Source organism: Pygocentrus nattereri, chromosome 21 (assembly GCF_015220715.1).
Source record: "Pygocentrus nattereri isolate fPygNat1 chromosome 21, fPygNat1.pri, whole genome shotgun sequence".
In the NCBI taxonomy this organism is placed as follows: Eukaryota; Metazoa; Chordata; class Actinopteri; order Characiformes; family Serrasalmidae; genus Pygocentrus; species Pygocentrus nattereri.
In genome coordinates, this window is record NC_051231.1 from 32123467 (window position 1) to 32150133 (window position 26667).

Below are 26667 nucleotides of genomic sequence, written 5' to 3' on the forward strand. Positions count from 1 at the left end.
AAATCCCAAAACGGAAAACCTAAAAAACTTGACAATAAAAATAAACAAATAAATAAAAAGTTTATAAAATAAAATAAACCTAGTAAAAAGTTATAAGGATAAAGAAGTTCTTGGGTGCTGTTTTTCCTCTTGAGACTTGGTACATATGACCAGAGACTATAAGTCGCTCATGGAATACGGCTTGTAGAAACTGGGAAAGAGATCCAAACTGTTTGAATGGGTCTGTGCTACCCGGCTGGATCTGATCAGCTGACCAGTAGATCAGTATTCATTATTAGCGTAGACCCCTACACACAGTGTAAAGAGTAAAAGAGAGGAGGAGAGATGTATTGCACCCAAGATATCATCTGAACGCATACAAAGAAAATGATACGTAAGAAAAATTTGGGAAAAATATCTAATTGTGATTTTGGAATAATATTGCGTCTGCAATTGAATTAGCATATTTATAAATTGAGATTCAGGCCTGATTTATTTTGGCTTCAGGCTTGACCCCTGAATACAGTGAGCCAGACTGCCAGGAAGCTGTGGTTGTGATGTCACAACACATGGAGGTTTGTTTGCCTCTGATTGGTCTAAACCTTCTACAAGCACTTCAATTTCCCCTTTGCCAACGTACACACTTAAATAAGGTTGTTCAAAGGTCCTCTAATAAATAAAATGGTTCTATAGAACCATAAACACTCAACAGCCCATGTGCGTGCTTAAAAAGCTCTGCATGGTGAAATGGTTCTTTGGATTTATGGAGAGCGTGCTGTATACGGTTCTGTGTAGCACCTTTTTGAAAAGGGTTCTATACAGCATTAAATGTTCTTTTACAAGCTTAGTATCATAACAATAGCAGAACCCTTTTGGGTGCAATATAGAACCACATGCAACACATTTGACACGGTCTTAAATTATGATTTCGATATAAAAGTGATTCATCTTTCAGCCCTAGATGGCAAAAGGCCTAACTTACCCATTACTAATTCACCTGCTCATCGCAAAACTTTTCAAAATGCTGTGGCATAAATCTTCTACAAACGCTTCACTCTTCGCCCAATTTCCCAACTTTTCTGAGTGTGCTGCAGAAATCAAATTCAAAATGTGTTTATATTTACAAAATACAGTCGAGTTGGCCAGACAAAATATTAATGATTAAAATGTATGTATTTATTAATAGAAATGTTCTACTTTCATCAGTTAAATAAAGGTTCAAGAGGATTATCAATTTTGTGTTTATTAATCCATCATTTGAACAGCTTTAGAGCATAGATCTGCATTTGGCTGACGCTCTTATCCAGAGCGACTTACAAATTGATCATTTTACACAGGTGGGTGAAGGTGGTGTTCGGAGTCTTGCCCATGGACTCTTACTGGTATGGTGTCAGGTGCTTACCCAAGCTGAGGACTGAACCCCAGTCTGCAGTGTAGAAGGCAGAGGTGTTACCCACTACACTAACCAACCACTATACCATTAAAAAATGACTGCCTTCTCTCAGTCATTAGAAAGCAAAGGTGCAGCATCATTCTTACTCAAGAACACAGCCTTATATAGACCTAGTAAATCCACAATCAGCACCTACAGTACGCAGCAGAGCATACAGAGTGCTTCACTGCAGAATAAGGTGGATTGTCAGTGCTTTAACAGTGTTATACACGCTCGTTTAACTCTTAAAATACTGGCACAGCAAACACAAACACACTCAGCCTCCTCTTTCCTCCTTTTATGAGTGCTCGACATCAATGCTGAGTTTGCACAATAGAGTCTACTGCATAGAAAGAGAATATTGTGTGTGTGTGTGTGTGTGTGTGTGTGTGTGTGTGTGTGTGTGTGTGTGTGTGTGTGTGCGTGTATGTGCGCGTGTGTGCGTGGACAGTGGGAAGCCCAGTTGCTGCAGGCCTCGTTTTGCCAACAATTTACTGACGATTGAGTGGAGCACTTAGCCCAGTGTAAGAGACACGGAGCCCTTTGTTACCATCATAAAAGGGTGAACAGGGCTACTGGCTGTTAGTGGAGACTGAGAGAAAGAGAGAGAAAGACATAGAAGGACAATTAGAGAGAGAGAGAGAGAGAGAGAGAGAGAGAGAGAGACAGAGAGAGAGAGACAGAGAGAGAGAGAGAGAGCCTTTTAAATTTCCTGAACTATTCAAAAAATCAAGACATTAGGAGGGGAAAATGTCAAAACTGCAGACACAGCAAACTCGGAAAGTAAAAGTACATAAATAAATACATGAATAAACAAATAAACCAATTAATAAACAGCTTTATTTATTTATTTGATTTACACGTATCATCATTTTTGTTTCAATTCTTTTCTTTTTCAAATGCATCCAAAAGTTTGGATGCACCATTTCTCCTGAAATGAAAGGTATTTACGGGGACTCCGTCACTCGCCTGCTGCAGTAACAGCCTCTACTCTTCTGAGAAGGCTTTATACTAAATGTCAGAACATTGCTGTGAGGATTTGACTGCATTTAGCCATTAGCGAGGTCAGGTACTGATGTTGGCTGGTCAGCTCTGGATCATTCCAACTCATCCCAAAGCTATTGGATGGAGCTGCATCACTCCAGAGAGCACAGCTCCACTGCTCCACAGCCCAATGCTGGGGGCTTTATAATCCTCTAGCCCCCATTCGGCGTTGGTCATGGTGACCTTAGGTTCATGTGCAGCCTCAGAGTGGCTTCCTCTAGTCAATCCTTTTTAATTAAGATTAAGATTAAGATTAATTGACCCTTATTAGTCCCACAATGGAGAAATTTCACCTCTGCATTTAACCCTTCTGTGAAGTGAAACACCACATACACACTAGTGAGCACACACACACACACACTAGGGGGCAGTGAGCACACTTGCCCGGAGCGGTGGGCAGATCAATCCGCAGTGCCCAGGGAACAATTGGGGGTTAGGTGTCTTGCTCAAGAACACCTCAGTCATGTGCAATGAAGCTGTGTGTGTTCAACTGAATGCCTTAATGTGCACCTTAAAAGTTGCTCATTTGAAGGAGGTCATAGAGTTTCTGACGGGTTCCCTTCAGTCTGAGAGGAGCTGAGACCCCTGAGCAGAGCGTTCTGTGTTCTCCACTTCAATACGAGTGAATCCGTCATAACTGCAGCGGGATTTTCGTGGGCAGTGAAGCTCCAGCAGCTCAGAGCTCAGAGATGATCTCCGAAATCACGCTGAAAGAGCCGTGAGAGCAGCGACGCCTGACAGGCTCAATCAAGTATGGGATGAATTTGACTGTGGCGTTGATGTCGTCCACACAGCTGGAGGAGGTTCATATTGAGCACTTATAAAATTACATAATAAACTTTAGGCTCATTTCCACCATTTACAGTTCACTGAATTGATCTGGAACGATTTACAAGTGAAATAAATCAGATGAATCTTTTCGAATTACAGCAAACACAGTTCTGTCTTCCAGTTTATCTACTTTTACAACAGCCGTGCTGTAATACAGGGGTGTCCTGCAGGTTTCCACTCCAAATAGGCTGAAGCTCACCTGACCCTGCCAGGTGTTTAATTAGTTGGCCTTAGTCTTCAAATGTTGCATCAGGTGATCTCCTGCGTTGCTGGAGTAAAAACCTGTGGCCAGACCGGCCGTCTGCGGATAAGACTGGACACCCCTAAGGTCATATATCTTATTAGCGTGAAAAACAAAGACGTCTGGATCAAGTAAATTAGTGGATGACTTTCTAGCGACATTTCTAGTTTCTGAGTGCTAGTGAAGAGACAGGCGGAGAGACGGGGGGACCGCTTAAAAAAAGTGACTATAACGAACTTGCACTTTTTTCCCTTGTTGACATTAATTAGGGTGCTGGCACCACACAAACTTGTCATGTCATGTGTGTAAACACCACTGAAGCATGTCTTTCCCTACCAAAATGGCACTGTCACTGCTGAGAGAGACAGAAAAAAAGTGAAAAATGCATCTCCAGCCCTTCACCCATCTGTTTTATTCATACATCAGCAATGAGAGCGAGAGAGAAGGACAGTGAGGGGGAGGGGGCCTGTGGGGCAAACCATAAATATCTCTTGACTCATCACAGCTTATTTATGCTCTGAAGACTTACAGTACATATTCCTTTCTTTTTTAACACACACACACACACACACACACAGTGTTTCTCTAACTCAGCTTACGCACACATACACAAACCGTCCACTTAGAAAACCGCACCAAAACTTCGTTTTACATTTTAACTGAACACACATCCAGCAAAGACTTGAACCTGAATCACGATATGATGCACATCACGATACAAGGGTCCTGAGATACGGTGCAATGACAAAACACACAAGATTAGTAAAAATAAAGAAATCGCAATACTTCACAACACGTCTAATGATACTTCGTTTTTCTGAGGTTTACAAACAAAATATATTGGACAGAATGTGCCAGCAAAACAGAAATACCATTTAAAAATGCCACAAAAATATTTTCAAATGATTGCAAAAATAAAGTATAAACTATGAATAAAAAAAAGTTTTAAATTAAATAAAAACTAATAAAACATGCAGTTGTTCAATGTTCTACAAGCACAGACTATACAGACAACATACACCCAGGCCCAATCCCAATTCACGCCTCACCCCTACCACTTTGCCCTAGCCCTTTGTTTTCATTTAGGGTGTCCTGATTCTTGTTGAGACAGAGGGGTCGGGTGAAGTGTTCCAAACGGAGATTTTTCAGAGACTCCAAACAGAGAGTTATGAGAAAAAAGGAAATCCCGGCGAGGCGGGTGAACAAGAAACCAAAGAAACCTAAAAATGTGAGACTTTTAGCTTTACGATAACCACCTTAGTTTAATGTAAACGCTAACAGTATGCATAAAGCATAAAGTTCTGTTGTACATCGAGTGTTGGGCAGAATTTGACGATATGGCCCAGTCCCATTCCTTATTTTTACCCCTACCCCTTGTTTTCGATTTGTTTCAAGGGGTAGTGGTTGAAATCCTGGCCTGTGAAATGGGACCCTCAAATAAAAAAAATGTAAAATAAAAAAAAGATTACTTTATTATCAGCTACTAGCGCTGCTCTGTAGACGCCCCTGCCGGTCTGCAGTGACAGCAGAGGAGGGTAAAGTTCAGCTCCTCACTGCTGAGCTTTAGTTACATTCTAGTTCATTCTTTGGTGTGGTATGAATGCACTGGAGAGCTTGTGAGGCCTATATCACAGCTGGATTCCTTGTGTCTCCGGTGCAGATTCAGCCGCCTAAATGCAGCCTAAAAGTGAAGACAGTTCCCTCCTCTGCCTCTCTGCGCTCTGACCAGCACCTCAGAGTGAGCCACTAGGAATAGGAAAATCTGCAAATCCGCATCAAAAAAGCAGAGATGCATGGAATGAGCAGAGCCCGCAGAATCCGCATCCCTGCCGTATGATATAATGTTGTTTTGGGCTGTGCTGTCTGAACGCAGCCTTTATCACAGACGCAGCAGCAGTGCAGGAAGGCAGCGGTCAGTATTTCAGCACATCTGTGTGTTTGTGTGAGAATCTATGGCTGTAAAATTATCATTGAACAACAAAACGATCAGGAACGCCTGCCACAGATCACAGGCAGCCTCATTCATTTAGCATTCAACAGCACTGCAGCACAAACCAGAACCACAAACACATAACCAAACAGCTATTGGCTAAGAGCTGACCACAGCAAGCTACAAATGAATAACTCACTACATCTGAGAACCACGCTTGTAAAAGTGAAACTAAAGCCTTGGGTTCACTACGCAACTTCTAAAGTCTCAGCAGATTGGGCGTCTCAGATTGTCCCCCTGGGTTTTGCCGATTTTTGGGGTGACTGAAATACTGGGGATCCACACTAAACGATCAGGGATCACACAGTACTCAACTTTTAAGCTGATGCTGAATTGAGCGGAGCTCACTGAACTCTCGCAAACTCTCGCAAACACTCGCGTTCTCCGTTACTAGGAGACTCAACCAAACTGGAGCTGCTCCTGCTGGAAAACATGTTTGAGTGGCGTGTGGATTTAAAAATGTGATTTTATTTTAGAATTTTAAATGTACATAAACTTGATTGTGCCTTAAACTCAGCTCATTAAAAGACTCATTAAGAGACTTTTCTCTGTTTTTCTTTGTTTTCTCTGTTTTCATTGGCTGTTGCAGGAATCTGTTCAGATTGAGTCGTGGATCAGTTTACACTAACAGATTACACTCGGCTCAAAAAAATCAGACGTCTGATGAACTCAGACTGGTCTGAGATGCGATCGGGAGGCTGTAAATCTGAGTCTGCACCCCTCAAACACGACTCGACTCTCTCTCCAACTGTAGACTCAGAAATCTGCACACTAGAGCCGACCAGCTCAGACTCAGCCAGACTGAGAATCGGGGCTACAATCAGTGTAAAAATCATGTAGTGTAACCCCGACTTAATGCATGCAACACATGCCTTTACAGGTAGTAACGGACAACAGAAGGTCATAAACTAATGAACTCCCTTCACTCTGGCCACACTAGGGCTCCATTTGAATGCGTGACACGCTGAAGGAACACATATAAGGTTATGAGTTACGATACGCTCAGAACAGCATATCACTATGTAATTTATCACAGTAACAATAAAACATGGTGAAATTGCTCATTTCTATCTAGAACCCACAAAAGAATCCCCCGGAGAGTTCCAGAACCACCAAAGGACGACACTAAGAGCTGCAGGACTGCAACAGAACCTCAATAAGAGGTTAACACAATTTCTAAAGACAAAAGTGAAGGACGTAACAGACGACAGCCTAAAAGGTAAATGACTTCTATACGCAGAAGACCCTGAGCAGCATTCACTTCACAGGATTAGTTCATTCTCTCTCTCTCTCTCTCTCTCTTTCTCTGTCTCTCTCTCTCTCTGTGTCTCTCTCTGTCACTCTCTCTCTCTCTCTGTGTGTGTGTCTCTCCCCCTCTCTCTGTGTCTCTCTCTCTCTCTCTCTATCTCTCTCTCTCTCTCTCTCTCTGCCCCCCCCCCCCTCTCTCTCTCTGACTCCCCCTCAAAGAGTTGGTAATTGGTGAACATGGTGTGCAAACTAGCTGCTGCATCATCCAGAACTCCTTAAGTTTACATTACACAACCATGATGACTCAAATGATTCTCCACTGTATTTAACAGTGATGTAAAGAAGCACTGTATTAATGCTGATGTTTATATTCACTTCATTCATTCACTCATTAATCCAATCTATGCTCAGTAACAATGTGTTAAGACAAAGGGAAGAAGAATGAAGACACACACACACACACACACACACACAATGACATTCATGCAAGAGCCAAATGGCAGAAGTGACATGATTCAAAATGACAACACATCTCTTTGCCCACATGACGATATTTCCTATCATAGAAGACTCAAACACACAGCCGGTGTGCGCTGTGTATTTTTTAAAAATAAGGGATGCATTCACACCATTTTTCACACAGAGCATGAGTACATTGTTTTTTTGTAGATACGTACTGAAAAGCCTAATTAATATTAAGTAGTTAAGCAGTGTAAGTAAGCGCAATTAAATGATTCATTATGCTACAATTAAATGTTTCAAATCGAGATGATTTTAAATGAAGTGCTATGCTACATTAATAAACTTGGATTGACTATCGCTGCAGCGGAGAAGAGCAGCTTTCGTTCCATGTCAGAAAAGCGCTTCTGTACAGCTGTAAATAAACATAGTTTCACGGTATCAATTCCCTCCTGTCTCTTTCAACAACAGTACAGTGACAGCAAGAATCACATCTCATGTTTCACGTTTTATGTTTTATGTCGTGTTGGAGTCTTTTGTTTATCTGGTTGAGCTGCAGTTCTAAAGCCAGACATGCACAAATTTAGAAATGTTGTTACATGGTGACAACTTACACTGTACACTTTAATAAACCACTAAACGGACAAAGCAACAACAGTAGGTTGTGAATATATATATACACACACACACACACACACACACACACACACACACACACCTGTAGTGCACACATTATATTTCCATGTATTCTCGTCTGGCACATGAACTTGCGTGACATCCCAATCTTAACGCATAGGGTTTAATATGATGTCCTCCCTTTGCAGCTGTAACAGCTTTAACTCTTCTGGGAAGGCTTTCCACAAGGGTTAGGAGTGGGTTTATGGGAATTTTTGACCGTTCTTCCAGAAGCACATTTATGAGGTTAGACACTGATGCTGGATGAGAAGGCCTGGCTCACAGTCTCCGCTCTAATTCATCCCAAAGGTGTTCTATGGGGTTGAGGTCAGGACTCTGTGCAGGCCAGTCAAGTTGTTCCAGACCAAACTGGCTCATCCGTGTCTTTATGGACCTGCTTTGTGCACTGGTGCGCAGTCATGTTGGAGCAGGAAGGGGTCGTCCCCAAACTGTTCCCACAAAGTTGGGAGCATGAAATTGTCCAAAATCTCTTGGTGCTGAAGCTTTAAGACCTCCTTTCACTGGAACTAAGGGGCCGAGCCCAACTCCTGAAAAACAGCCACACACCATGATCCCCCCTCCACCAAACTTTACACTTGGCACAATGCAGTCAGACACCTCCTTGTCCATTTTATCCATTTACTATATAGGTATATAGGTGCACTTTGTAGTTCTATAATTACAGACTGTAGTCCACCTGTCTCTCTCACCCTCACAGAACAGGTACTATTTGGGTGCAGCACTGCAGTGACACTGACGTGGTGGTGGTGTGTTAGTCTGTGTTGCGCTGATCTGATTGGATCAAAACGCAGCAGTGCTGCTGCTGAAAAATGTTCTGGCTCCCAAAGTGGTTTGATCGCTACTCTACACTACCAGACGCAGCTGAGAAGCTGTAGAGCCTCAGCATTGTCTGATGCAACTGACAGGGGGAGGTGGCACTGCAGGTGGTGCAAGAGAAAATAGAAGCATGGCAAGCAGGCAGGAGTCCATACTACTAGTCCACAGACTGCCAGTTTCTTCCTGAGATGTTTCTCAACAACAACATAGATTGAGTAACCTCAGATAGAAGGCTGGTGTCCACACTCACTAGGCCAACTCTAAGAGAACAACCATATCTTTCATATTTCTCTCTTATGTCCAAAAACAAACTGGACTAACTTAGACTGCAACCAACTACACAGCATTTTGGAATCTTTGCAAAGCTGTGAAGTAGTGCTGGGCAATATGCCCTCAAATCAATATCATGAATTATTGAATGTTTTACCTCGATTAGGATTAATGAACGATTATTTTTAGGGTTTTTTTGTTTGTTTTTTTGCCCTAATACTTCATGGAAAACGTTTGTACTGTAAATATGCTGTGCACAGCTTAAAGTAAATCATCTCAACAGCCAGATCAGAAATCACGTGACTTTTAATTCAATCCAACTCAACATTCATCATAATTTACCATAATAAACCTTTGGAGTGATATTTCTGCAGAAAAATTAGAAGAGGCTTATCCAAAACACTCTTTCTGAAGAGCCGTAGGAGAACGAGGCTGCAGCGTCAAAGAACAGTTTAAAGTCTGAAAGCAAAGCTTAAAGATTCCGAGGGCGCGAACCAAAGAAGTGACCGCGCCCTTACTCCGGCTCGAACACATTCTGGGTGATGAGCCCAGCTGTCAGTCAGTGAAGCTTCGTGACGGCTCCCGCGATGCTGGTGAAGATGAAGCTGATCCTCCAGGAGCGACTGGTGTTCGTCGGCTGTTGTGATTGTTTACCTCTGGATGAGCCGTGAAGCAGCGTGACGCTCTTCTTTTGCGCGTGTGGGTCAGTTTAGGACTGATTTGGTGAGAAAATTAGATTTGGGCCACTTTTACCTGCTGTGTGAACGTAGCCTTAGCTTCCATGTTGCGGAGTGGCCGGGGCGAAGATACGTGACCACACGCGCGTTAGCGAGATTATAAGGGGACAGTACATGAACAGAGTCGGGAAGGAGTAACAGAACTAAAAAAAATCTAAATAACCGACACGTGCTAGATTACGTTGATTAGAGGTTCTGAATGTTGGTTTCGATTACTTTTCAATTAATTGCCCAGCCCTACTGTGCATGGTTTGTTATTATAGCCCTTTTTTATTATTTGGCCTTTTTCCAAATCAAAATAATCAGTAGATAATTTGACTATTTATGACACAGATCTAGACAGTGTTGTTATATACGATGATTTCCCAATGCAAGTGGGGTAGGGGGTGGTATGAGTAGTATTTGCTCCTGTTTTGCTGCGTTTCAGGTGAGGGTTTTTAACGAGGCAGTTCAAAGCCCCATTTAATTTGCCCAGCAACATCATTTTGGCAGCTCATTAGCTTAAAACACATGCAAATGTGGAAGCTCAGCTCCAACGTGGACAGCCACAGAAAATGACTAACGTTATTGTGACCCAAGGATACAGACGCACAGGCACAAACAGACTTTACGCACACACACATGCCCGGTGTAGAATGAGACAGCCCCCCTGTGCTCATTCACTTTTTGTCCTTCTAACAGCAGGCCTTTCTACAGATGAGTCATAGGGGCTTTTAGTTTGTTTAATGTCTACACAAATGACTGTGCAGAAGTGTGTTTGTGCGTACGCATGTGTGTGTCTCTGTGTGAGTGCGATTCCAAAATCTGAGATGACTCAGTGCCTGCGAGCGGGATCGTTTATTAATGCGTGAGCACGAGATCACCTGAGGAAAACTCAGGCAGGCCAGCGTGACGATGCCAGAGCCATTTCATCCTTCATGGACCAGTAGACACAGACAAAGACACAAACACACACAAACACACACACACGCTTCTGCGCAAACCTTTTCGCTGTGATTTTTATCTGTCATATATTTTGCAGTGCTGCAGTCAAGCTGCAATTTCAAGCAGCTGCACACTGTCTAGAAAAGTACAGTGAGCGCAATACATTCGTCCACTACTGCACATCACTGACTGTGGTATGATGATGATATTGTATTGACATTGACATAGATAATACATATGACCTACATGGTCAAAAGTATGTGGACACCCCATATATAAATACTGGATTTGGCTATTTCAGCTACATCCACCGATAACATGAAAAAAGCATACGGTCATGCAATCTCCATTAATTTACATATCTATATATCTCAAGATTAGTGTGTTCTCTTTTTGACATAATCTTGTGAAAACAGAAAAGAAGCACCATGCAAAGTTTGGGCACCACAAGAGATCTGAGCTCTCACATAACTTTCCCCAAAGTCTCAGGCCTTAATTTACTTGTTAGGGCTACGGCATGTTCACAGTCACTGTTACGAAAGTTTCAAAGCTTTATAAATACTCTGACTCCTCAAACCTTTTTCCAACAATCATTTCAATTTCACTGCTCCTCCAAGCAGCTGCCGAGCACTCTGAAAATTTAAATAACTGATTCCCACAGAGCGGGAGAAGGCTATAAGGAGACAGCCAAGCGCTGTCAGATAGCCGTTTCCTCAGTTTGTAATGTAATTAAGAAATGGCAGATAACAGGAATGCTGGAGGTCAAGTTGAGGTCTGGATGATCAAGAACACTTTCTGAGAGAAGCGCTCGTAGGTACAAAGGCAAATTAAGGCTTCCGTTTGACTCCAAGAGACCTTCAGGAAGATTTTGCAGACCGTGGAGCGGTGGTGCATTGGTCTACTGTGCAATGACGCCTGCACAAACATTACCTTCATGGAAGAGTCATCACAAGAAAACCTGTCCTGTGTCCACACCATAACATTCAGCAACAGGAGTTTGCAAAGGAACATCTACACAAGCCTGAAACATTTTGGTAACAAGTCTTGCGGACCAACAGAGTTAAAATAGAACTTTTTAGCTGCAAACAGCAAAGCTACAATCTAGAAAAAAAGGTGCAGAATTTTGTGCAAAGAGCACCTTTCCAAACGTTAAGCATGGGGGTAGACAGATCATGCTTTGTGCTTGTGCTGCAGTCAGTGGCACAGGGAACATTGCACTGGTATAGGCAAGAATGGATTCAATTAAATACCAACAAATCACACCCTCTGAAAAGAAGACAGCTTCTGTTACAGGACAATGATCTTAAACACCTCAAAATCCACAATGGATTACCTCAAGAGGTACAAGCTGAAGGTTCTCATGGACCTCACAGTCCCCTGACCTGCGGATAGACCTCAAAAAAGCAGTGCATGCAAGACGGCCCAAGAATCTCACAGAACTAGAAGACGTCTGCAAGTAGGAATGGGGAGAAACCCCCAAACAAGCACTGAAAAACTCTTAGCTGTCTATAAAAAGCATTTATAAACTGTGATGCTTGCCAAACAAAGGGCCTGTTACTAAGTACTGACCATGCAGAGTGCTAAACTTTTGCTTCCAGCTATTTTCCTTAAACCAGTGAACACAGAAAAAAAAGTAATTTTGCTTAAAGTATTTAAGAAACGTGTATATTTAACATGATGGCTTTTGGGAATCAGGGCATCTTTTGTCACAAGGGTTCAATATGAGCTGCTCAATTCATTACGCACAAGTAAATGAGCACATTCAACAGACTGGAGCAAATAAAGCTCTCAGATTAACACCAATTATATTCCATTAAGTACAATTAAAAAAAAAACATACAAGCCCAATGACGGCAGACCTCTAAAAAATTCCTTTTTACCTCTAAAACAAGAACAGGGAGGAAAAGCACTCTCCTCATGAGGGCATTTTAGCTCATGACAGTTACCTGCTCTAATCAACTGTAAATGGAAACATTAGTATATCACAGTAAGATTTTTCCCCATTTTTGCTTATTTTTGAACCGAGACGCCACCGTACCGTACTACACTGAATCGTTACACCCCTGATCAACACAATTACTGCCAAAAGCAAAGTGACTGTTTTATTCACATGGAAATGAAACACGCATTATGACTGAATTCAGTGCATTACGGTTTACAGTGCACATGTCTAAAAGCAAAACAATAAAATTACTGTGTGTGATGCAACAAAGAAAAGACAACAGACGTGTTCACACCCATTACAAACATACTCTGCGTGTGTGTGTGGTAGATAAAGAGCGTTGGGCTGTCAAGCCGTCAGGGGCAAATGAGCAGTTAGCTAAGTGATTAAATACACTCTTCAGCCATCTTCCCACCGGGGTCTGGAGACACAGCCAGCCTCGCTCTCTCTCTCTCTCTCTCTCTCTCTCTCTCTCACACACACACAGCGAAGCACACATGCCCACACACACAGAAACACATGCATGCACTCACATATAAATGCAACACACAAACACACATACACATTTAAAAACACACACATTCATAATATATCCATAAACTAGGCTTGGCCAATATTTCATTTGTGCACATATTATTCGTGTGTGTGTGTGTGTGTGTGTGTGTGTGTGTGTGTGTGTGTGTGTAAACTGTGAAATGTATGGATGCGATTGGCTATGAAAAGGGCACAGATCCGAGCAGCATCAGCAGCCGCCTGCAGCATCCTTCAACCAGACCACTGACCAGTGACCTTTTAACGGGCCATCAGTCTGTCTGACAAAAGGTGTGTGTGTGTGTGTGTGTGTGTGTGTGTGTGTGTGTGTGTGTGTGTGTGTGTGTGTGTGTGTGTGTGTCTGTGTGTGTAGACAAGCGACTCTATTAGAAACAGAGGTGGCATACAACAGAATAAGCTTCAGTGTAGAAAATCTGTGTTTACATATTTGTCCAAAAAGAGGCAGAAAGATTTGCCATAATGAAATCTGAATACAGAGTAATTACACAGAAATGCAAAAGCATAGATTAAGCAATACGTGCGCACTAGAAGGAGAACTTGGCTGGTATAAGGTGGCGGGTAACACCGCTGGGGTTTAGCCGGCAAGAGTTCAACTGACCATTTGCAAAATTGACACGCCTCTCAGCCAATCACAACTGCCTCGAAACATTCTTTCCTCCATAAAGTGAATGAAGAACTTCAACAGATGCCCACAAACAAATCTGCAGTGAGAACGGCAGTGCCAGGAAATTGGTCAGAATGATGAGACTAAGAAAAGGTGGAAAGATCTCACGTATAATGTCTGACATACGCTATCCTAATCATCTGGACGGTGGTGCTATTTTTATTTATTATCTTGTTTTTATTTCATTCCTTAAGCTTAAAAGCATTTCAGATTAAACTCTGTGGACGACCAAACTCACAGCCCAATATTTCAACTATCAACGGACAGAACTACACCGGCTCTAGAGTAAGCTAAACTTTATCTGTTACTGTATTTGAACTGTATTAAAATTGTATGCTGCTCTGCAGAAAAGCCTCTGCCACATGTATAAACGTAACCCCTAAGTGAGCCTTAAAAGAAGAGTAAATTTAATTTAAATAACATTTTTAAACATTTATGTAAACAGGGACAGCAAATGGAAATTAGCCATTTAACTAAATCTTGCATATTTACATCTAAATAAATAAAGTACCTCAGAGTAACAGCAGGTGATTTTTGTTCATAAATACTGCAGTAAGTTCCATGTATCACTTTCATGTTAATGTACTGCAATATTTAGGCTCTCTAAGGTTTGACAAGTTGACAAAAAGCACCAGTGATGCCACGTTTTAAAACTGCAGTCTAAAATTATGAATGTTATGGCCTAATTCTGTCCTCCCATAAAAAAAGCATGCAGGCGTTCAGCGTTCTCTAAATGTTCAGAAAAGCACACTGTTACATAATTTATCACAATCTCAATTTAATGTTGTCATGTTACCCTCCCATACTTTAGAGTGTGTTCAAATATAGAAAAGCACACCGTACATAGCTGCGTGTGCAGCTGCTTAAAGGAGTCCTGTAGAAACGAGATGAAACACACTCGCTGCTGCAGGCAGTCACAGACAGAATTAAGCCACTCAGTGTCTCACCGAACAGCCCGGTGAAAAATTTAACAGCAACACCTGCAAGAACACACTGAAACAGCACTTTCCATTATTCATAACCGCACTGCTGGCAAAGGAAGCACAGCTGTGAAACACACTGTAGAGTGCTGAGGTTTAGAAGGGCAGCAGTATTTCCTCAACATATCACAGTACTGTAGTAATAGGTGATATTTTAAGTTAGCATTAAAGTGAACCTGAAATTAAAGTAGATCATTTTTCCACTTTTTCAGTTCGTGATCATATTAAGCACAATTAATCTTACACTCTCAGTCCCTTTAGTCAGGGAACATAATTGTTCCATAATCCATTGAAATGATGTGTTCAAAGCTGTACTGACTTTAAAGCATTCGGTTATGAAAAGGTACAAATACGAACTTTTCACCTGGAAAAACGGATTTAAGCTTCAGGATCAGACCTTAAAGCCACTGCTGGGGGAACCTGCACAGAACCTTCATTTCTAACTGTGTAGTCTTTCAACAAAATGTAATGGTTCACAACCACCAAATGGCACAGATTGCAGTTTCTGATATCTCTTAACCCCTTAAATGGCCAGGGCCCACCTGCAAGCCCAAAGTTGTATTACACACTTCAATAACCTAAGAACAGCTCAGCCAGTTCGCACTGAAATCAGCGACAGCCAGTGTCAGGGATTCAGTGGTTACTGAAAAATAATTATAGCATGAAATAAGCCTGGGATTTGAAGGAGTTAATACCAATAATGTTGTGCGCAGTGACTTAAGACAGTCTGACGTCTAGGTCCCTAAAGTTTGACACCACCAGTTCTCCAAGGTGCAATAAATATCTACATATATTCAGTTCATAAGTCAAACAACCGCTTTGGCTCATTTTTTGTACGCGCTGTTATAGAACAGGGTAGAAGACGATGAATGTCACAGTCACCTAGTAGACTGCACTCTAACCTGCCATGCAATGCCCAGCTAGAACATCACACCTACACACCTCCAACAGAGCTCACTGCCTGAAACCTCACAGCTCTCTGGAACTGTGCTGCACCTGGAACTCTCCAACTCAGCAGGCTAGAAAGCAAAGCTGCAGAAAATTATTATTTCAGTAACGGACTAATGTCAGTTATATCTTCAGTTAATTGAGTAATCTAAATGTCTGTACTGAAACTGACTCTGTTGATGCTTGTAACCAATCAGCAGAACCCAGACATGTGCGGATAAAAGAGAAAAGCCTGGTTTTATTGTCGTAAGACTTCAGAGTAGTCAAATAACAGGCACGGGTCAAAACCCAAGGAGATCACAACAGTGATAACCATCAGCAGACAAAACAAAAGGGCTAGGTCAGAAGATGAGGTCAAAAGACAAGCAAAGGTTCCACAACACGTCAAACAAAGTCCAAAGCGACAGCACAAAAGGGGCAAGCAAAAACGGAAAAAGAAAAACAGGCAGATGTCGGATAATCAGCAACAATCAGAATCAACGCTCAGCAAGTCTACAAAGAAACAACACCTCACACTTCTTCTTCTTTCGGCTGCTCCCTTTAGGGGTCACCACAGCAGATCATCTGCCTCCATCTTGCCCTATCCACTGCCTCCTCTACTTTCACACCAACCATCTCCATGTCCACCTTCACTACATCCATAAACCTTCTCTGAGGTCCACCTCTTCTCCTTCTACCCGGCAGCTCCATCTCCAACATTCTTTGACCAATATATCCACTATTCCTCCTCAACACATGTCCAAACCATCTCAACCTGGCCTCAAACCTGGAGCAGTTTGGCTTTATCTCCAAACTGCTCCACCTTCACCGTCCCTCTGATCTGCTCATTTCTAATCTTAAACAACAGCTCACACTGACGACTACTAAAGCTTGGGTTTAAATACTATCTAGCACAAGACGTGTGACATGAACACAGGTGACCACTCAATAATCAGGGGATTGTGAACGCTGATAGGTTTGCAACTGTCAGAAGTCACGTGATCCCCTGTAGTATTCTGGGTAGTGTAGTCAGTCTCAGAGTCCGAATCCAGAGGAAGCTGAGAGGTCACATGATCTCCCAAAGTATTCTGGGAAATGTAGTCTTTTACCCTTATGGAATCTGTCCAAGGCGTGAAAATGCTCATAACTAAGAAACCAGAACATAACCCAAACCCTAATTTGTTCCGCTTCACCACATTCATTTTAACCAAACAAATGTTTGATGGTAATAAATTAGTGCTAGCCAGCAACTTTAACATCCTACAAAAAGCTTTTCAGATACTGGCAAATAATGACAGTCACAGCCATGTCCTATTGAGAATCTTTTATCAAGCAAATAATCTAATAGCCAACCCCAGAGGAAAACTGCATAGCTCAAACGTCACTCTTTGATGGCTCAGGAGGCTTAACGGTAATTCTCCTAAAATTCTTTAGATAGAAAAGATATGTGAGACACAGGAGAGATGAGAGTTTAGTTGCAGGGTGCTATTATCTTGGCAAATCCGAGAACAACGTGTGATCGGACACATGGGATTACTGGAGCCTTTCACTGAGGAGAAACATCAGACTTGAGGAAAAGTCTTCTTTTGTCTTTCAGTCTGATCTCAGTCTGTCTAGGAGAAACAGGGATATGAAGGAGATCTTTTTCACTTTCCTTCTTATGGACTGAGACTTTTATTATAACAGGACACTATCAGGCCTCACTACTACAAAACTAGAGTGCAGTTTATTCCATTTTCGTGCACATCTATTTTTGATGCTAATGAACACGCAGTAGCTGGAGACACCAACTCCCTGCTAAAAGCTGTAGAAATCAGTGAGTCAGCATTAGCTATCTACAGGCAGATAACGTTAGTCACGTCCTGTGCTGTGATCATGGCCTACTTTCCAACATCAGCAAATTAAGAAAAACTCTTGTGTTTGAGTTTTTCCACACCAGACGTCTTGCCACAGTGGCTTAATCTACCAACCAGAGCTCAAGCTGTGTGATATTTTTACCTTTTTCAGACAGGAATGTCAGAAAGACATTCAGTTACATAACTGTGGTCATAGCCCTTCACAATGTTACAGCTGTGCTCACTGTCTAGAATATAATCAGCAAATAAAAACAAGCAAAAACGCATTCATTTCAAATTTCACACCTATAGTGTACATTTGCTTTATACATACTTGACAAGCCCACAGATCTGTGAAAAATATAAGTCAATAATAATAATATAAGTCATTCATATCACATTATTGACAGCAGTGAAGTCAGTTGAATGTCGCGGACCTTTGATAAACAACACTCTCCAACACCCCTTTGAAATTAAAACACCTTCAGGCCTGCATCACACCTGAGAGCTCCTACATATTTATGAGTCACAGACCCATGTCAGTGTACCTGGGGAAGGCTGCCTGGGCAGAGCATGATCCAGAGCACGCTGAGTTTCTGATGAAATGGTCACCTGTGGTAGCACCCCATAGCGCAACATACACACAACAACCCAGACATACACACTACAACCCAGAAAGAACATATCAGGCATCCGTGGGGGTCAAGGATCTCATACACACACTGATAACTGAGATATTAAGCACATTTGAGATCATTATAATAGAAACAAATGGACAGTTGCTTCTGCACCTTTAACAATGAAAAGAGCCAAATGCAAAAGTTTGAATACCCCCAGGAAAATGACACTTTTGCTGGTGCTCTACGGGGAAACAAGTTAACACACCCTTTGCTGCACTGTTTATGTTTATTTGCTGAGTTTAACAAACTGGAAAAAATAAAACAGAAAACAGAAAATGCACCAGAACTTTTACACAGGTCACATTTAATGTTTTATTTTTCCAGTAATTTTGCAAATGTGCATAAATATGTTCCTACACTGTTAGAAATAAAGGTACTATGCAGGTACATGATTCATTCATCAAGGTAAAAACAAGTGTACCCTCAAAGGTACAGCAGTGGTTTTAAGGTCTGATTGTGAATCGTACATCAGTATTTGTACCTTTTTCATAACCAAATGTTTCAAAACAAAGCAATAGAATAAAAGCCTGGAGGCGAGGCGGGGTGTGTGGAGTCAGTACAGCTTAGAACAGATCATTTCAGTGGATTATGGTTCAGTGATGTTCCCTGACTACCCCTGAGGGTACCACCATAATGACAAGAGAGGAACTGCCCCAGTGACAGTGTCATACCTTTTTTTCTGAGAGTGTAGTAGAGGATTTGGTTTCTTATTTTCAGAATCTACAAAATGTACCTTGAGCAGAGGCATCCAAACTTTTGCATACAACTGCATGTTCACCGTTCCTGTAAGTTCACATTATATCCCACAGGAAAATGTCATTGCTCAAATGCATACCGGTGACTCTCCTTAAATTCCTTAGGAGAAATTGCCTTGAACACATAGGGAGACATGGGATGCAGAAGAGATGCTGGTAAATATGTTTGACTTTATTGAGATCGCTACTAAACCTCAAAGACTTTTCAGAAATTCTGTATAATTCATTGGTTAAGATATTAACAAAGTTATTCAGAGTAGTTGCAAAACACAGATATAAAAAGTCCAGAATTGTTCACAATGGTAGTGATAGGAACCAGACGTCTGAAGAATTGAAGGCTAAGCTACATCAATACTCAACCTGATGTCTGAGACATTTCAATTTATTCAAATCGCTTCACGGTGGAGGGATACATTAGGGATGCTCTAAGGCAAAATAGTAGCCAAACCCCCCCTCCACCCCCCACCCCCCACCCCTCAAATGTACCACTATTTTACCATCATCATCATTACATATAAAAAAGAAGAATTGTGTACGTTGGTGGTTTTGAATAGTAAATAAAATGTCTATATTTGTGTAGTCATGGCGACCCGTTTCCTATCACCACCACTGTAAAGAAATCAGTCAGCAAGTTTCTCTACAAATGAATCATTTCATCAAACCACCCTGAACGACACTGTTTACATTTCAACCACTGACTTATGCAGACGTTAAGAAAAATGGTGGAATTCTCATTTAAGGGTTTTTTTTTTCTTTCCTACGAACGTTTTGAAGGCTTGAAAGCTGCAGCAGAGGAGAACCTCAAGATCGTCATGCTGTAATAACTGAACTTTATGGAAATCATTTAAAGATGGATTCATTCATTAATTATTCATCAGAATCCAGTCCTGGAGGCCACACCACTGCACAGTTATCAGGTAATCGCTGCTCCAATGCACTTTATCGGTACCATTAGCAAATATGTAAATGAAAAATATGGAATATAGGCACCAGCCCAATTCCCATATCAGTGTATGCCTACTGTTAATTATGTGTTAAGTGGAAGTAAGTCTACTAAAAATGGAAAAACAGCTAACGGGTATAAACTATTTCAAAAGTAATGCGTACAGACGTTCATCAGAGACAAAAAGAACAGGAGAGGCAACTGGCCAACCTTCACAGCAGCCTATCACTGAACAGCCTTTGTGACAGGCTCCAAATATTCATACATGTAAGTGCTTTGCGTCTTTCTCTGCTGATAACCCGTTCTTTAAGCTCCAGAGTTGGAAGTGCCTAAATTGAACTGTATCCGTGCACTCGAGAGCTATTCACTGCTCATTAGCCACGGGTGCTGAGCCCCATCCCAACGTGAGATTGAACAGCTGTCTCGTCTCGCCTCGAATTCATCTCCACGCTCAGCCAAGGAGCAGAGAGACGCACACCACATCACCCCCGATTCATCAGGCCTGCTGCACAGCCACCATCCACACACACAGAAGCACTACTCTAAATATACCACAGCGGACCCACATAATCACAGCTATTCAAGACAACGAGCGAAGGAGGCAGTGAAAAACCAGATCAGATGCATTCTTAAAAGACAGAGGACATTAGACGCAACATGAAATCTGATGTCATCTTGCAGCACAGGACAGCCCTCGGTGATGGGACAAGAGATCGGAGCAGGATCTGTATCAAGTCACTCTGACACAACCATTAGGTAGAGTAGAGCACAGGCCTCACTCAGCTCTTCTGCTTCTGAACTGCAGAACTCAGTCCCACCGTTTATTAGACAGTCACGTTCAGGGCTCACTTTTAAGAAGCATCTAATAACGTCTCTCTTTAACTCAGCATTTAATTAAAACTCTACACCTCGTGGTGCTTATCTTCTAATTTGATCTGTTTCAGTTTCTTCTGATACTAAATAAATACTCATGATTTCTTGAGTAACTATGTTTTACCACATGTCTGTAAAACACTGTGAGCTGCCACCGGCATTAAAAGGGCTACATAAATAAAATTTATTATTAGCTTATTATTATTATTACTATTATTATTATATTACTCAACTAATCCAGGTAGCAAAGTTCACAAAATCCAATAAATAGCATGATAGTGGCTAGTTAGCATTAAGCTAAGGGGCTCTTCACAGCTGGTTTTCACAAAAGCATCTTGGCACACATCACACTTGAATGGAAGAGTGAAGAGTCAAAATTGACCGTTTTTTTTACCAGTTCATATGAACTTATGAACTCATTAAGAACTCATAAAAACTAGGCCTGGATTGAACAGCCTAGATAACATGACCAGCTAATCCAGGTACCAAACCGTCACAATTTATTATATTAGTAATAATAATCAATATTTGGTTTCACTCTAAGGGTAGATGTAAATATTTGGCAGATAATAATCTTGATTAGCAAGCTTTTCAGTAGGCAGCTGTGACAGAACAATCAGCCAGAAATGAACCCAATACCATTCAGCAAACGTGGAGTCTGATCTTCAGCGTCTGACCAAATCAGACTGAGCCATAAAACTGCCACAATATCAAGTTCAGCTCAGTGTTGTCTTTTTTTAAAGATTAATATTAATGTTGTTTTGTTCCAGCCGGTCTGTGAAGCTTCTTACAGCCCGTTTAGTTTGGCGAATGGTGTTGGGTTCATTTCTGGCTGATTCCAGGTTGTTCAGCTGTTCTTCTGTCACAGCTGCCGACTGAAAAGCTGCTCAGTGGTGACGACAGTTTGGGAATTTAGTGTCGTCTCGTCTTCAGAGTCGGACCAAATCGGCTGTCGGTCAAATGTGATCTTAAGAGTCCGTTTTCCGTTTGTGGCAAAGTAAGAGGTAAAAACATTCAAATGGCTAGAGCGTCTCCTACAACGGTCAAAGTCATAGCGTCTCAGTGGAGTGATAGTGTTTGTGAAAAACCTTTGATGTTATGGTGAAATAACAGCACGGTTAGACGCCTCGCAACCAATCAGATGTGTGGCCAGAACTAACTGTTGTATACTGTGACATAATTTCTTACGATAACAATGAATATTGCTATACTGCCCACTTCTAGTCCTGAGTCCACTTTACTCATACTGCTTATTTCAGCTCATCCAGCTTATATGATCTTTTTCCTCACACAAACAATACTTTAATTAAACTACAGCTTAGCTAATTAAACTGCAGATAATCTCCCAATGTAACTGCCCGATAAAGCAATTCAAAATGTACATGAAGAGGTGCTTAGGCTCAATAAACCAATAAAACACCAGCCCAGTCCCTTAAGTGAAGCCCTCTGACCTCCACCAAGCACTTGACATAAGCTCCATCTCTACTGTGAGGGTAAATTAGAGGTCACGTTATGGACAATGTCATAAAATGGTAAGAGGTAAAAGAGTCAGAAGGTTATAGTCGTTTACTTACCAGGTCGTGGTTGGTTGAGTTTGAATCATCCTCAGGAAAAGGGACGTAGACAGCTAAGGCCATGCAATTGGCAAAAATAGCGATTAATATAAAGATATCAAATGGCCTGAGAACACATGGTTAAGGAACACACACAATACCAGGCCCGTGATTGTCTGTTCAAAGACGGAGGCGATCTGTATCAACATTTATTCTCAAAGACAAACAGGCAATAAGCAAACGGCGTATTACTCAGTGAAATCTAATAGAGGCCAATCTAATAAAGCAAATGCACTTAGCGTCTGAATATTTGAGCTGGCTCCAATATCCTCTACTCAACGCTTGTTTGTAACAATATACACTAACAGGCTCATAGTATTTTCACAAACATTAAATGTTACCAGTGCTCTTGAAAGAATAAACATATAATCATGCCTTTTAAATGGATGGAAGTAACACAAATGATCAAGTAGCATTTAACTGACTGTACACTAAAGGTAGGCGACAGGGCAAAAATATAGGCTACGTTCACGTTACCAGGGCAAGTGGCACGAATCCAACTGCCCTAATGTGACTCAGATCTGGTGTTTTCAGGGCCGTGTGGACACAAATCTGATCTTTTCAAATCCCACCTGAGCCACTTTCATACGTGGTCTTAGATCGGATACGTATCCGATCCGTGGCCATGTGACTTTAATGTGCTGCTCAGATCGGAATTCATGTGCTTCTTCCCCACTGAGCGTGCGCCATCATTCAGCGTTACCATGGCAGCAGCGCTGAACAGACGTTAAAGCCTGTAAACGGTGGAAAAGCAGCTCATCTCACCTTTTTCTCCTCCGTCTGGCTCTAGTAATGAAGCTGAGAGCTGATCAGAGTTAATGATCTTCACAGCGAAGCTCGTTCTGCTCGTTAGTTTGTGCTGATGATGCAGTGATTCAGTCACGTGACGTTACTGAGTAGGAGGAGCTCATGAGGGTCAGTTCAGGACACCGGTTCATCACATTAATGACCAATTTGAGTCGCTGAAACAAGGATGAACCATCGCGTCAGAGAGATCAGATTTGAGTAAAAAATCGGATTTGAGCAACGAGGCTTGTAATGTGAGCATAACTATAATGTCTTGCTACTTCAAGACTCACACAATCGGAATTACAATCCTTAGTTTTTTCCCCAAACAAAGCGGAATGGACAAAAAAGTAGCACCATAGCTTTTATAAAGGCTATGAAAAATTTGTGACTACAATGATTTTTTTATTTATTTCAGGTTTGCGCAAATAAACTATTTAAGGAGGAAATACTTGTCAAAAATGACATATTTCACCTCACTTCAGTATCTGGTGCCTGTGCACTAGTTGGCAGTAAGGATACCAGTGAGGGTCAGAGAGATGTAGGAGTATTGCTTGTTTGTGTTTGAGCGGCAAACACCAGACACTAACCCAATCAGGATGAGCAGTAAAAATGAGTCACTCGTCTTCAGCTCTGCAGCTGGTGTTAAGAGCACAGTGACTTTCACTGGGCGACTCTCCTTAACTGGATATCCCAGCTGGTCTTTCAGTAAACAGGTTAACGATGCTCAGCTGGATGTTATTTGAGTCTAAATCAATTTATATCAGCTCTTAATCCCAGTTTTGGAGAAGTAATGCATTGCATATAATATTTATTCAATAGGGCTAGATGCATATAGAGCATAGACAATGCACTGTTTGTCCCTTATTTGATGGCATTGAATTGTTTGCAAAAATATTTTCCATGCATCAAGGTCGATAATTACTTTAAAATGTTTATCAATGCTGCAGTGGGGTTTCTTGTTGAGTCTGTAGTTGCTACAAGCTCTATTTTTTGCAGGATTGCAGCTGATACTGTGCTCCTACATGCGCACTCCCTGCTCTAGTCTAACTAAAACAGGAACTTTGTTATTGCAGTATTAGTATCTAGTTATAAACCACAAAAAACTAACAGAAAACACCCCAGAACTGTTATTTGGGGAGATGAAGCTATTTTAACACTGATATCTGCTCTAAATCTGACATATGTTTAAAACTGGGCTATCAGCTACTTATCAAGTCCAAACTTTTATTCACCAGGATGCCGATGTCTTTATACAACCTGAACTCAACTCAACAGTTCCAACTTTAAATAGACTAGCAGTGCCAACCTCATATCACATTTCCTCCAACCAGCAAAACTGAATCAACTCCAGATCTAAACAGGTTGCTCCTGGAGAGAACTGCAATCCGCCAAGCTCTATTCAGTCCTGGTTCCTTGTATTAAAGCATGCAGGACTCTGTATGGATCTGGTATCCCTCTGAGTCAGGTTTTAGTGCCTTTTGCCTCTAGCTAAACCACAGAGAGGAAAGCTCTATTCAAAACTAGGCTTTATAGACACATACCTGCTCGGGGTTGAAATGAAGGCTTCGTGCTCAAAACTTCAGTCAACTCTCTCACATATAAGTTTTCTCTTAACCTTCTCAGAGTAACCGCGCCGATCTGAGATCAGTGTCTGCCTGTAAAAGCCTAAGAAATATCACTGTTCTCATAACAAAACCTTGCACCTCTGAAATTCTTCATAGAAGAAGGAGAGAATGTTCTTAACTTGAACACGCTTTAACATTATAAACTTAGACTATTTATGGTCTACCAGTTATGAAATGTTCATACAGTGGGCAGCTAGCATTTCTGAACGGTGGAAAAAGGTGACCCTTTATTTGGATGGTCCACTGTAGATGCTTTGCAGACGGGGGCAGTCGTGGACTGGAGGTTAGGGAACCAGCCTTGTGACCGGAACCGACAGCATGTGACTGGGGTACCCTTGAGCAACGCGGGTCACTTAATCTAATCTTAATGCTCACTCAACTCAATATCTAACCATTGAAGTTCAGTATGGAAGATTCTACTAAATCTAACCCTAATCCTAGACCTAACACTACCCTGAAGGCAAAACCTACTCCTACACCTAACCCTATCCATAATGTGGTTGACAATCAACTGAGTATGACTAGACAGTTTGTTAATGACTTAAGTATCTGCAGATCATCCATAGATGACCCTTCAAATAAAGCATGACCAAAAAAAAGAAGAAATATTGATTTTGATATATTTACCAACAGCGTATTCTTGTGTTTATCCTGCTTTATCTAAATACCAATGTTCATGAAAGGTCTGCTCTAATGACAGTGCAGTGCTGCAAAGTTACGGCTCTAACTTTTTAACACAGACGGCGAATCGAAAAGCAAAGTATTACATGTTGATTGCTGACAGTGTGGGTAAAAGAGGCCTCAGAGACCACCAGAACGTCTTCTCTCTTTTTGGTCATAAGTAAAGGATACTTCCACTCCACAAGACTGATGCACGCCCGACGGATAGGATTGTTGAGATTGAGGCAGAAAAGGGCTCTCTGCGGCCGAGTGTTGGCCGAGCTGCCCTGCTTCTTGCTCTTGGCATATTGCTGCCTCTTTTTCTGCGCCAGGGAACCCACCGGCACCACCGTCGACGGGGGCGGGGCCGCCGGGGTGGTGGGCACTGCAGCAGGCGGGGCTGTGGGCGGTGCAGGGCCGTTGGCGCTCATGGTGCCGGTGTGGGCCGGAGCGGAACATCCACCAGCACGGGCCTCCCAGAGGAGAGGGCAGAAGGACGGAGACGAGGGCAGGAATGGGGGTGCAGGGGCGGATCGGTCTTACCAACAGCCTGGCACGTCACCAGAAACAGGAACGCTGGTGCTGCTGGCATAATTTGCCTCTGAAAGAAAAAGAAAAAGATATTTAGTGAAAGGCAAGGTAGACATAAAATATAACAATCACAAAAAAACAGAACAAGGGAGCCAATCCTTTTTCCCTGAAGTTGCACTAACAGCTTTTAGAGCAAGTAACATGTTCACTGCAAAATGAAATGTGATTTATTGCACTGCTACACAAATAATACACTGCAGCCACCGCACGCTGAGGTGTGGGAAGCTGAAGCTGCAGTTAGATATGTTTGACCTTCGTTACGGTGGGCTACTTTAGAAATGTTCATGGTAACAAACTTCTAACTGCTAACCTCGGTGGGATTCAGTGACATAAGCACAACTGCACAGTAAGCACACCATTTTTTACATTAATGACAAAATATTATGGTTCGGTCTGAGATGATAGAACCTGGAAAAATTCCCAGACTGGACAGTGAAACGGTTTAGTGTGTAATGCCTCGGGTTGGGTAATATTAAAATACCAATACCTTGATTTGACTATTCGATATCTTTTAAATACAAATACATAATGAGTTAAGTCACATATAAAAACAGACTGCAGAGTTGGGTTT

The 26667-nt window shown here is 41.8% G+C and overlaps 1 protein-coding gene across 14 annotated transcripts in view; it reads right to left on the bottom strand.

Annotated features, from left to right (window-relative positions):
* Window positions 1-26667, bottom strand: part of cacna1da (calcium channel, voltage-dependent, L type, alpha 1D subunit, a) — a 118726-nt gene that overhangs the window by 83023 nt on the left and 9036 nt on the right. For 11 of the 14 annotated variants that reach the window (XM_037532039.1, XM_037532037.1, XM_037532032.1 and 8 more), the window contains exons 2-3: window positions 25698-26106; window positions 22393-22498 (exon numbers count right to left, since the gene is read on the bottom strand). In XM_037532039.1, coding sequence (XP_037387936.1) covers window positions 22393-22498; window positions 25698-25936 — 345 coding nt within the window. In that variant the 5' untranslated portion in view covers window positions 25937-26106. Of the gene's footprint in view, window positions 1-22392; window positions 22499-25697; window positions 26107-26667 lie in introns of those variants that run through there. The other 3 variants (XM_037532036.1, XM_037532033.1, XM_037532030.1) reach the window with 1 other exon arrangement.